Source organism: Melospiza melodia, chromosome 13 (genome assembly GCF_035770615.1).
Source record: "Melospiza melodia melodia isolate bMelMel2 chromosome 13, bMelMel2.pri, whole genome shotgun sequence".
Classification (NCBI taxonomy): Eukaryota; Metazoa; Chordata; class Aves; order Passeriformes; family Passerellidae; genus Melospiza; species Melospiza melodia.
The window spans coordinates 15,146,932-15,158,842 of NC_086206.1; the positions used below are offsets into that span (position 1 = coordinate 15,146,932).

General features: G+C 58.3%; 1 protein-coding gene across 1 annotated transcript; it reads right to left on the reverse strand.

Annotated features, from left to right (window-relative positions):
* Positions 1 to 862: 862 nt before the first annotated feature.
* On the reverse strand, positions 863 to 4,803 carry ST3GAL2 (ST3 beta-galactoside alpha-2,3-sialyltransferase 2). The gene is made up of 6 exons (XM_063167883.1): positions 4,378 to 4,803; positions 4,070 to 4,263; positions 3,678 to 3,857; positions 3,451 to 3,496; positions 3,172 to 3,291; positions 863 to 2,915 (listed from the first exon to the last, which is right to left on the reverse strand). Exons 1-6 carry the CDS (start codon positions 4,708 to 4,710, stop codon positions 2,742 to 2,744), a joined length of 1,047 nt encoding a protein of 348 aa, XP_063023953.1. The 5' UTR covers positions 4,711 to 4,803; the 3' UTR covers positions 863 to 2,741.
* Positions 4,804 to 11,911: the final 7,108 nt, after the last annotated feature.

Sequence of the window (11,911 nt, forward strand, 5' to 3'; positions counted from 1 at the left end):
GCAACCCTCTCATTCCTTTTCCCTCCTCTCCTGACCCCACCAATGCCCAGGTTTGGGTGCAGGCAAAGGCACAGTAGACAGAGCTATCAGAAGAAAACCACCAAGTAGATTTGATGCATGATTTTTATTGACTTTAAAAAAACCAGTTGGTTTAAGACAGTTGTGTGCAGAAGTACCCATGTACACAGAGGCTACGGGCCAAGCTGCCTGCCTTGCTCCTAGCCCTAGCTCAGAGCACTGGTCTGTCCCTCTCCCAGTGGGGCAGGAGGTGCTCGGATCAGGTCCTGTGTGATGCAGACAACCTCTGCCAGGTGTGCCAGCCCGGGCACCTCCTCCCTGCCTGCCCTGCCCGTAGCCTGTGCCCACAGCTCCTCTATGTACAGTACAGTGGTGCGCCGGCCGTGCAGCACGCGCCTGCCTGCGGCCGCCCTGCCAGGGAGACACGAATGCTCGCCAGTCCTAGTGGGACAGCTTAAATAAAAAATAATTACATAATAATAATTAAAACAACAGAGAAAAGGGGAGCAGGGGAAGGAAGTTAGCAAAAAAAAAATACTGTCAGGGCAGCCAGGAGCCACGAGCGCGCCTCACGCTGGGTGCCGGTGCTCTGCTGGAGGGTTTGGTACCTGGGTTTGGTACCCAGCATTGCCAGTCACCCTGTGATTGTCAGGCCTGGCCCTGCTCAGCTGCAACAGGAGCTGGTCCTGCCTCATCACACTGGATTTGGCCTTTCTAGACACCAGCGTGGTGGCCTGGATGTGTCCCTCTCTCCCAGCAGCGCTGCCCAGCTCAGATCCAGCGTGGTGCGAGGAAGGAAGTGGGCACAACTGCCAGGTACAGTGGGCACAACTGCCAGGTACAGTGGGCACAACTGCCAGGTACAGCGGGCACAACTGCCAGGTACATTGGCCACGTCCCCGCCGCCAGCACGGGCACAGCCAGGCGCCACCCATGGGAGATGGTCAAGGCACTCATTGTTGCTCGTGGTTTTGTGGTTTTGAATTTTCTTCCCCGTAAAAAGAAAAGCCACAAAACAAAAAATCATCAAAAACCACCCAGGAAGGTGGAGGGCAGGGCTTGCAGCAGCCTGTGTGCTGTGGCTCAGGGCTGCCTGCACCAGGGTGGCTCCACTTCTATAGACCAAAATCCACCACAAAACTCAGCAGTTTAAATCCCTGTGGACAGAAAAGCTGAATTTCCCCCGCCCAGGGGCTACTGACTTGCCTGCTCCAGGTGACCAACCCACACCCTCGTGTTTCACAATTGAAGAGAAACCCCAAAAAATAAAAGAAAACCCTGAAAAACAACCAAAGCAAAGTGGAGAAACAGGTAAGAGGCTGCTACAGAAAAGCCAGATACAAAAGGGTAAAAAAATCTCCAAGCCCAAAAAACCCTAGAGTGATTGTTCCTCAAATTAACTATTGCAACCAGCAAGGCAGAATGGGCAGAGCTTCCCCAGATGGGCACTGCCCCACAGCCCCTGCTCCACTCTCAGCACTGGCTGTGCAGGCAGAGAGTCCCTCTCTGGGGGACTTTTCCATGGTTGCCTTTTTCTTGAGCTTTTCAGCATCTCCTAAAAAAAAAAAACCCACCTGATTGACCTAAAGAAAGTGGTTTTAATGACACCTCTGGGGAGGCAGTTTCCTTCAGCATCTCCCCATCCCATGTCATAGGCTGCCTGTCCAGCCCAGGAAGCCTTGGGGACCCTGAGGGCCTCAGCTGTACCAGACTGGTGTAAACCAAGCACCACCCTGACAAAGGGAGCAAAGACTTTGGGATTTCAGCTTCTCACCAGAGCTGTTTAGAGCAACACAAAAGCAAAAGCGCAGTTCACTCACCCACTAATCTCTGATCTGTTTCTTCCCAGCCTGAAAGCAAAGGAAATCCTGTCTCCTTGACCCTGCTGCATCCCACAACCCCTTGAGCATCCTGCAACTGCTCGCAGAGCTCAGCAAGAGTGACCAGGCTGCTGCTCATGTAAGTTTCTTAGCTGCCTCCTGTACAGTCATTCCTGAAATCTGTCCTACCCTTCCCCAGTCCTCAGGTAGAAGAGTAGGGATGCTGCACCCCAAAGCTGAGATTCATCTTCATCTCCCTGCACAGCTGTGCCAGCAGTTGCCAGCCTGCAGCAGAGTATCAGCAATGGTTGGCTTCCAGAAGCTTCTGACTTGCCCACCGTGGATCCGTGAGCTGGGCCCTGCCTCCGTGCCAGGAGCCTTCCCTGGAGGAACAACGGCATCGGGTGCACCAGGTGGGGTAAAAGAAAAACACCAAAATAAAGGAAAAAAGAAGCAGCTGGTTCCACTGGTGAGGCTGCGCAGCCGCCACGGCCCCCTCAGCCCCCTCGGCCTGGACGCGACGCTCGAGGGGGTCCCCAAAGTCACCTGGCTCCGGGGCGGGGGTGTTGTCTTCTTTTAAAAAGAGCAGCATTTGGTTTGACTGTAGAGAGATGCAAGGCGGCCACCCCTGCCGCCTGGTCAGTCGCTGATTGTGTTTATAAATCCTTTCTCAGCTGGGTTTCTTAATAATAATAATAATAATTAAAAAAAAGCAAAAAGTCTCCTTTAGCTCTGAACCTGATTGGCTGCTGGAGGCACCAAATGCCACCACGGTGGCTCTGTCAGCAATGCGGAACTGCGCTGCCCATCCGTGCTCCTTGCCTGAGGCCACCAGGGAGTCCCTCACCCTCTGCCTCTGCAGGCAGCAGGACCTGCTGGAGCAGGAAGCCAGAGACTCAGCCCTCAGTTTCCCCGGTAAACCTCAATCTTGCTGGTTTTGGCCAGCATGTCGATGATGTGTGCCTCGAAGTCAGCGTCGTGCACCCCGGTCTTCCGGAACTCCCCGGCGTAGCGGTTGTTCTCCCAGTAGTGGTGCCAGTTCCCCCGGCTGTCAGCACCGAACCCAAAGACGTTCACCTGCCGTAGCAAAGGAGGGAGTGAGCCAGAGCCCCCCACCAGGCTGGGACATGCTTGTCTCAGCAACCCCTGCACTGCCAGGGTGATTTTCAAAGGTGCCCATCCTCCTGCACAGCCTTCCTACCCCTCGAGGGTGCCCATCTCCGTGGTGTCAGTTTGACCCAAAGAATCCACCTCCTTCCTTAACCCTGCAAGGTTCAGGACCTCAGCAAACTCCCTTCCATGCCAGCCAGGAGCTGAAGGAGCCATCACCCACCTCATCGCAGACATGGAGGGCAAAGAAGAGCACCAGCATGCCAGTGGAGGGGTAGCGCCCGTGGTGTTCCGTCCAGCGGTCGTGGATGTACTTGAAGAAGGCAGGATTGTAGATCTGCACCTGGGAGGATAGGCCAGGGTGAGCACAGCAGCCCCAGCCGTGCTCCCTTTGGCACCAGGAGCCCGTGAAGGAGCACTGGGAACTCTGGGGAATAATGAGGTGATAGGGGCCATGGCCATACAGCTGCTCCTGGCAGTGACAGGGATGAGCCCCACGTACCTTTTCTTTGTCCACACGCAGAAAAGGCTTCACAGGTGCGTATGTGCTGGGAAAAGAGTGGAGAGGCAGGTGAGCTCTTGGGGGTCCCATGCCCCCAACTCCAGCCTGAGTTGCCAAGAGAGGCTCTTGAAGGGAGGAACAAATGAATCCCCATTACTCCCAGGGGAGCTGTCCTTGAGCTAGGTGAGCCACCAGCCTGGGGCTGCCAGTGCCCACTGGGTACTTACAACCTGATCTGGCCAGTGGAGAGGGCACTGGCGATCCAGAGCAGGTCCAGGGTTTTGAAGGGCACGAGCACAAAGCTGACATTGGCGGGCAGGTTCTTGGCACTCTCGGGATACATGAAGTGGTGTGTGGTCCGACCACCCACATCACCCTCAAAGCCCACCGTGGGGGCCTGGTTCATCCTGGGGAGAGAGCAGGGAGGATGACACCACTGTCCTTGCAGATGACACGGGTGATCCCCATGAGAATGCTGCCAAGCAGCAGCTTCCCACCCAGGGGAGAGGGCAAGGCTGGACTCCCTCCCACTCCTCCCAGCACCCAGTGCCAGCATTACCCCATGTCCCTGTGCTGCCCGGGTGGGCAGGGCCCTGGCAGCGCTCCCCGGCCCCCTCACCGCATCACAAAGTCGTGCCCGTCGATTTCGGGGCCGTAGCCGGAGCCGCGCAGGTTGCCGGAGTTGCCAACCACGGCGCAGCGGCGGCAGCGGCGCGGGTCACGGGAGCGGTACGGATCCTCGCCCGGCACGATCTGGAAGAGCTTGCTCAGGACCTCATGGGTGTTGTGGGACTTGAACTGGGGCTGCAGCATCTGCAAGGAGGGAAGGAGGGCAGGGGGCAATCAGCCAGCGCCCTCTCCTTGGTGGAGGAGAAATCTGTGCCCCTGTGCCCGAGCACGCTGTGGCACTCCCATCCCTGCGCTCACCATCCACCACCTCTGGACGTCGGGCGGTAGGTCCATGTTCTCCTTGGTCCACACTGGGGACACGGTGCCGTCATAGCGCCCATCAAACCAGTCAGTGGCTCCGGGCTCCTCGGCCGGGCAGCGGCGGCAGGAGCAGCCCCGGGGGTACGGCCCCCCTTTGCTGAGCCGCTGCATCCCGGCGTAGCCGGGCACCAGCTTCACCCGGTGGATGCCGCCCAGCCCGCCGGGGTCCAGGTACGCGATGCTGTGGTGGGAGTAGGTGAAGAGGAGGGACATGACGAAGACGAGCAGGAAGGCGGTCGAGAGGAAGCAGAAGCGCAACGAGCACTTCATGGTCGTCGGGTGGCTGAGCCGGGGACGGCGCCCGCTCCGGCACAGGGCGCGGGCATAGGGCGCGGGAGGGCGTCAGCCGGCCAGCGGGGCTCCCTGCAGGAACGAGCGCTCTAACTCCCTGGGTGGCGGTGCGGGGAGGGGGTGCAGAGCCTCCCAGGACCCACCGCACCGGGCTCCTACCTGCTGGGCTGCAGCTTTCCATCCGCCTCGTCCGGCCGCGGCGAGGGCCCCCGGTGGCTCCGCGTGCCGGGCACGGAGCATCTGCTGCGGGCTCCGGCACAGCTCGGCGCGCCGGCCTCAGCCGCGGCACCGCGCCCCGGCGGCTCCTCCAGGTCCCGGCCCCGGCTGGCGCTCGGCTGCCACGGTGCTCATCATGCCCGGGTTTAGCTGATCCGCTGGCACGCTGCCCTCAGCCGCTGGCTCGGGAACGCGGCCACCACCACACCGGCCTGGAGCGGGGAGAAGGGGACGGCGCGTCAAGGGGTGGCGACACAGACAGCAGAGAGGGGCTGCGCCGAGCAGGCGGAGGGTGCTGGGACCGAGGACTTTATTCCCCACTGAACGCCCCAAAATGCCTCCCAGCCCGCCCCAGGCACGGGGCTGCAGGGTACGAGCCATACCCGAAGGGGACAAGCCGGCGCAGGGAGCTGAGATGCCGGCATCGCTATCCTCGTCTGGGGAACTCGCAGCAGCTCCCGGACTGTGCCCTCCCGGTCCCTGCCAGACAAAGGCTCAGCCATGAACTCGCCTCTGGAGCCGAACAAGCGGCTCCTTTCTGTAGGCTAAATTTTCCTTCTCCATCACGCCATAAGCAGCCCCTCCAAAACCCTCCTCGCCGGCTGCCGCCGCCGCCGAGACAGCCGGGAAAGAACCGGGGAGCAGCCGGGGAGCGGCCGCTCCGCAGCCTGACGGGCACCCCGGGCACGGACGCCGGCACTGTCACTGTCCCCCCCGAGTGGCAGCGTCCCTTGGGGAAGGTCACTCCCTCGCTCGTGATCCTGGCGGGTAAAAATAGACGTGGCAGAGGTGGTGGCGCCTGCGCCCGGGGAGGGCGGGAGGAGCGGCCAAGCCCCCCGAGCAGGGGGTGGGCAAAGCCAGACAGCGCTCCTTGGCCAAGTCAAAAAAAAAAAAAAGGCTGAAAATCCCCTTTTAACCCAGTCACTGAGCTGGAGAAGGGTCCAGAATCCCAAGGGTTTGGAGACATGACCTCCCCTCCGGGCCTGTTTGGGGAGGGGGTGACCCTGCCCCGAGGCGAAACCCTGCAGAGGCATCACCTGCGCGGCTCAGCCCTGGCCCCAATTAAGCCAGTGCCGGGGCCGGCAGCAGTAATTAGGAGCTGGCAGGCACCACGATGCTTCTTCCCTAGGAAAAAGCATCTCCTGGAAAACGCTGGCTTGCTTTCCAGGAATAGACTGCTAAGCCCCCAAAAACCTCCTTGCTGGGATGGGAGGAGAACATGGACCCCAAAGGCTCCCCTAGCCCATTGCACTGCCAGGCACGGACACCTCCTGCCCAAACCAACAACCCCCTGTCAAATATTTATTCAAGTGGGGACAACTTTAAAGGAAAGAGCCAAAAACAGAAAGCACATCCCGGTTCAGGTGTTTTCCTGGGCTCTGGCAGGGAATTTTAACAGGCAAACACGGCACATGCATGGCCAGCAGTGACTGCAATCACTTCCTTGGGCCTGCTGCCAGCGGAGAAAGCAGGGTGGTTGTTAAACAGAGGGGTTTTGCATTTAGGGAGTTTGGAATAAAGCCAGTAAAAAGCTATAACACCCCCCGCCCCCCCAGATGCAAAACGCTGGAAAGATTCGTAGGTAAAAGGCAATTTTGGGGCTTTCTTCAGCTATAATATGGCAGGGCCACCAAGCAGGATGGGCTGGTCCCCCTCCCCTGCTCCCGCTGCTTACCATCCCACGGGGCTTTTTAAAGGCTAAAGGAAATGAGCTATCACGTGCTTGTGTTATTTTTGTTCCTGGTGAAAGGGGGAAAATCCCTTTCCGGCTCCCCAGCCCAGCCGGGTCCTGCCTGATGCATCCCAGCCCTGACACCATCTGGAGCACAGTTCGTGCGGCCCCCATCCTGGGGCCTCCTGGAGCAGCCCCCGACCGCAGAGGGGGAGGGAAACCCCCTCCAGCCCGGCTCATGTGCGGTAAAAGAAGCCTGAAATCCCAGCGGCTGGTTTGAGTCATCATTTTCCTAGCAGGAGCTGGCAGCTATTTCCATCTGCACTGGTCCTTACAGCACCCAGCAGGGACAGGGCACCCACACACACAAACACACCCCAGCAATATCCATGCCCTCCCTGCCCAATCCTATCCAAGCTGCCTCCACAAACAAAACCCCACTTGCAGGAGCTTTTTGCACCAGATTTGGATGTTTCCTTCTTAAACTAATAAGGGATTTCAGGATTTCTTCTGTGGTGAGCATGCTTGGCAACTCACCGATACCGCTAAATACCCTTCCATTCCCAATTTCATCCCCAGGATCCTAAATTGCCTCCTGAGGACCATGTACTCATCAAACACAAGTTTCTTTTTGATTGCAGGAGATAATGAAGCGAGGCTATTAAAAGGTCCTGGCAAATTGCTCTGCTGCTTTTACAGGTGGATGGCTTTTTCCAATCATATAATCTTTCATTTCAGGATGAATGTTGAAGCGATGTGACCGACAGGCCCAGCGCCTGGAGGATGCCTGCCCCTTCCCTGTCAGACTAATCACCATTGATACATCCCCACTCGGCATCTTCAGGTCTTGTTGGCTTTGTTTGATCATTTCTAAGATATCCTGGGGTTGTTGGCATGAATTTCTATGCCAGTAAATGGCAGAGTGGGCAAAGGAGGGAGCCGTCACTGGGAGATGGGATGTCACAGTGTTTGGGGCAGGGAGAGAAGGGCAGTGGAGGAGCAGTGGCAGCACTGTCTGCACTGGCTGCTGCTCTTCCCAGGGATGAATGGTCTGAAAATTCTCCCAGGAGTCTTTGGGAAATGCCATCCTGTGTGACCAGGGGCTACTCATCCCATGGTCCCTGTGCAGAGACATCACTTCTGCCACCACCAAACCACTGACTGTGTGCTAGAGCAGTGCATGGCTCTTGCAAGTGGAGGAGGGGGAAGCACACAGGGCCCTTTGGACTGGACTAGCATCTCTGCCATGGGTGGAAAACCTGAGAATTAGGGCTGGGGTTTTTTGGCATCTGAGTTCAGTCTTCTCCACCTCCTTCAATGCCAGACAGAAACAGCGAGCGGTGACCTGTCCTTGTTTCAGGCACAACTCCAGTGAGCAGGATTACTACAAAAAGTCATGAAACCATTCCAATTTCTTTCTGCCCATGGCCCAGGCAGTGCCAGAGGTTGCAGCCCCCAGGCAGAGTGTGAGGAGCTGTTTTCCCCCGTGGGGCCGTCAGCTCCTGTTAGCCGGGAACAGCGCGGGAAGCGCCAGGGGCGGCGCGGGCAGCGACCACAGCCTGTCCCTCTGCATCACTGGGCTTCCACAGCCACAGCAAGGCTTGGCAAGGAAAGTGCAGTTAATTAAGGAGGTCCTTTCCTGCCTTACCCATCTAGAGGGATTATATTTTCCCCTTGAGTTTTTTTCCTCCCTGGAAGCTGGATGGGAGAGGGAGCAGGGAGCAGACCTGGTGCTGGCACGAGGACGTTTCTCCCTGCCATGGGGTGATGCCATGAAGAACTGATGGCTGGCACCAGACAAGCATCAGGTATTAAGAGAAGCCAATTTCATGCATTAAGCCATTACCACATCCCAACAGCAAGGAGGACCTGGTAAGTAATTCTTCATCATTTTAATTAATCATACTCCTATCAGCCAGCTCAATCAGCTAATGGAGCCAAGTTAATTTGGTTTCCCATGTTTTAAACCCAACTCGCACCCCTGGCTGCCAGGGGCAGCAATTCCAGCCTCTCCTTGTGTCTGGCCTCCAGAGGGGTTATTTCAGGCTCATCCCTCAGCTCTGGGATAGGGCCAGGAAAAAGTGTGGAGGCCAAATCTCCAGCACAGAGCTGGGAGGGACCCAGCCATTCTGAGGCCATTTCCTATGGGATTTAGGGACACAGGGGAGTGCCAGAAGTGGGAAAACAGAATTGAATGCTCCCACCCTTGCTGGTAGATGGGCCTGCAGGGACTGGTCCAGCAGCATCTCAAACCCCTTGGCTCAACCACAGTGTGACCCTCAGGGAACTGCAGCAGCCTGAGCACCCTGTGCTGCTCAGTGGGACAATGCTGGGTGGGCACTCTGCCCCCAAAACTCACACTGACAGAAGCAGCCAAGGCAGATGCCCATCCCTGCACCTCACACTCCCATTGGGACTACCCAGCCTGTGTGGCTGATATCCCTGAGCATTCTCCAGGGCCATTTCCCCCACCCTCTGCCAGCCATTCTGAGTCTCCCCAGGGGAAACAAGGGACCCTGCACTCCAGGCATGTTGATAAGCCCAAGGCCATGCTCACAGCACGGTCTTGTTATGCTCAGCTCCCTGTGCCAGGAGCAGCAGCTCCCTCCTTGAGGCAGGACAGGCAGGGAAGGGAGTGGAAATCTCCCCCCTGATCCTGAATGCTTGTGGAACTGAGAGGCAGAGACAGCCCAGCTGCTCTGCACCTCAAGCACCCCCCCAGAACCCCCAGTTTGCACCAACTCAAGTACCAGCAGCTCAGTACCACACAGCTGGGTACCACTGAACCCCGGGCCAAGCACCACCACACCAGGTGCCACCAAGCTGAGTCCCACTGAGCAGCCAGGTTTGGCCAACCAGCCCAGAACAGAGGAGGCAGAGCCTGGGGCTTGCCATCCACCACTGCCTGCTCCTCTCTCCCATCTTTGCCCCAGCTCCCTGCGCAAAGCCATCTGCTCCCATGGGGAGCCAGCTCCCCACTGCTGGCCACATTTCCCCCTCACCCTCCCACAGCTGCAGCCTGGGGTCAGCTGGGTCTGCCTGTCCCCTTCCTGCCTGCCACAGCAGGGCTGCACCCCACAGACACCCCTGAAGCAGCCTCCCTGCAGCCTCAGCTGCCTGTGAGGATGAGGCCGCACCGCAGGCAGCCACCACACCCCCGGAGGGGCAGGGCCCCGCTCTCCTGTCACCACCAGCATCCGGAGCTGCCAGAGCACCCTGAGCCTCCCCCCGCTGGGGAGGAACCACTTCCCCTCCTCACTGCTGCCGTTTTTACCAGCCTGGACCCATTAGGTTCATGCCTGATGCCTCACCAGGAAAGTATGTGCAGGAGGGCAGGACAGGCGGATGCTGCAGCAGGAGGCTGTGGCCCTGTGCCCGGGCAAGGCGAGCTGGGACACGGGGCCCTGCACCCTCTGCCTTCCTCCCTGGGTCTCACCGGCGCCAAGGATCGGAGGTGGTGGAAAACCAAAGGTTCTCCTTTGGCTTTTGAGGGCTGGTTGATGGGTGCTGTACCCACAGCCGCCCTCTCTCCCCTGGGGAACGACCCAGGCTGAGAGCTGCAACCTCGGCACACGCTGCGGGTGGCCCATAAAACCACCCTGGTTTGCTCTGCCTGCAGGCAGCACTGAGAGGACATTGAACTCGTTAGGGAAATTGCACCTATGAGATTTCATCGCAAGGAAGTTACGAAAGGCTCCCCAGGCCGGAGGGCAACAATCCCAGAACAGCCCAGTTACAGCCAAGAACTCCCATTAAATGTAAAATTAGAGCAGTTCCACTGGCGAGAGCCCCTGACTTCTCTCCACAAACTGGGGCTCTGCTCAGACACCTGGGGAGAAGGGGGAGCATTTACAGCTTCCTAATTAGCCCAGTTACTGCTGCAGATCAAAAGTCCTTTGCTGGGGACACGGTTGCACCCGGAGCAAAGTGACTGCAGCTTGTTCTGGTTTCCCAAGAGCAACTGTTGAGGGTGTTATTGTAGAGCTCAAACACTGAACGATCCATCCCGTAAGGAAAAAAACTATACATCACACACACACACACATACATATATATATATATATATATATATATATAATTTTTTATACACATTCACCACTCATCCATGTGCAGTTTCAGGGGTATCTTTGGGAACTTTGCCTTGGAGCTGAGACCCAAATCACCTGCACTTTCCAAAAAAAGCTTTTGGAAGATGCCAGTGGCAAAGAGCGACATGAAGCCAAGAGATAGCCCAGAGCCCAGCAGGGCAGGGAGAGGAGGTCCCAGCCTCTCCCATCGCGTCCCAGCCCCGCGGGGTCAGGCGGGCTCTGATAAATCCTGGCTCATGAAGAAGCACTGAAGCCGGCCAAGCCACTGGAGAGCAATTAGCAGCTTGCAATCGTGCAAAAATGAAATGCAACGGGAAGAGATTAAAGCCATCGAGCTGCCGGGACCTCGGCGTGCCAAAGCGGGCGGCGTCCGGCGTGCCGAGAGCCCGCAGCAAAAGCACCGAGCCCATCGGAGCCGTTCCCCAAAAAGCGGCAGTTCGGGGCTTGTCTGGGCACGCAAAGCCGAGCGTTCCCGCAGCCTGCGGCAGCCGGGGCTCTCCGTGCCCGCTCTCCCCGCCTGCCTCCGGCGCCGGCGAGGCGTGGGCGGCGAGCGGAGCGCGCCCCGCCGTTCGCAAGGACCGCCATGAGCTCCGCGCTGGAGGGGGAAGCGCTTTGGACGGGCAGATGCCGCACACAGCCAGCCGGCAGCGGGGCCGCTGTCGCTGCCAGATGGGGACAGACGGACGGACGGACAGACGGGCAGACAGACGGGCACGCGCGCCCGGGGGGATGGCGGCGGGCAAGGCGCCCCCCAGCCCAACCCTCCCCTCCCCGCTGAGGCCGCGACTTCTGCTCCTGACAGAAGGGGAAGAAAAGGGAAGAAAGGGAAAAGCAAACCCAAAGCGCTGAGGAACTTCCCGTTGGCGCTCACCGCCTTGGCCACGGTGCGGCTGCTCAGGGAGAGCCTTTCCTGGCAAAAAGGAGAGGCTTTTCCTAGGCAAAACTGCCTTCCCAGCTCAGAGCCCACGCGTCTTCCTGGAGGGAGGCTCAGCAAGTTTTTGGGGTTTGCTGTGATTTGGTTTCCCCCAGCCACGTTTTGTGATTGTTGGCAGCAGGCGGGGACGTGGCCCTTCCTCCAGCCTGAGCCTGCACGCTGTCCAAGTGCCATCCTCCCCCCAATAATTTCCTGCTGGCATGGGAAGCCCTCACTCTAGGGAAATATTTGGGAGCTTTGGAATAAGTGCTCAGACTCTGCAGCTGGAGC

Coding starts and splice junctions, on each gene's coding strand:
- ST3GAL2 (XM_063167883.1), bottom strand. CDS start 4,710: ATGAAGTGCTCGTTGCGCTTCTGCTTCCTCTCGACCGCCTTCCTGCTC. Junction 3,292..3,450: donor TGCGTGTGGACAAAGAAAAG/GTACGTGGGGCT, acceptor CTATCCTCCCAG/GTGCAGATCTACAATCCTGC. Junction 2,916..3,171: donor CCCTCCATGTCTGCGATGAG/GTGGGTGATGGC, acceptor TTGCTACGGCAG/GTGAACGTCTTTGGGTTCGG.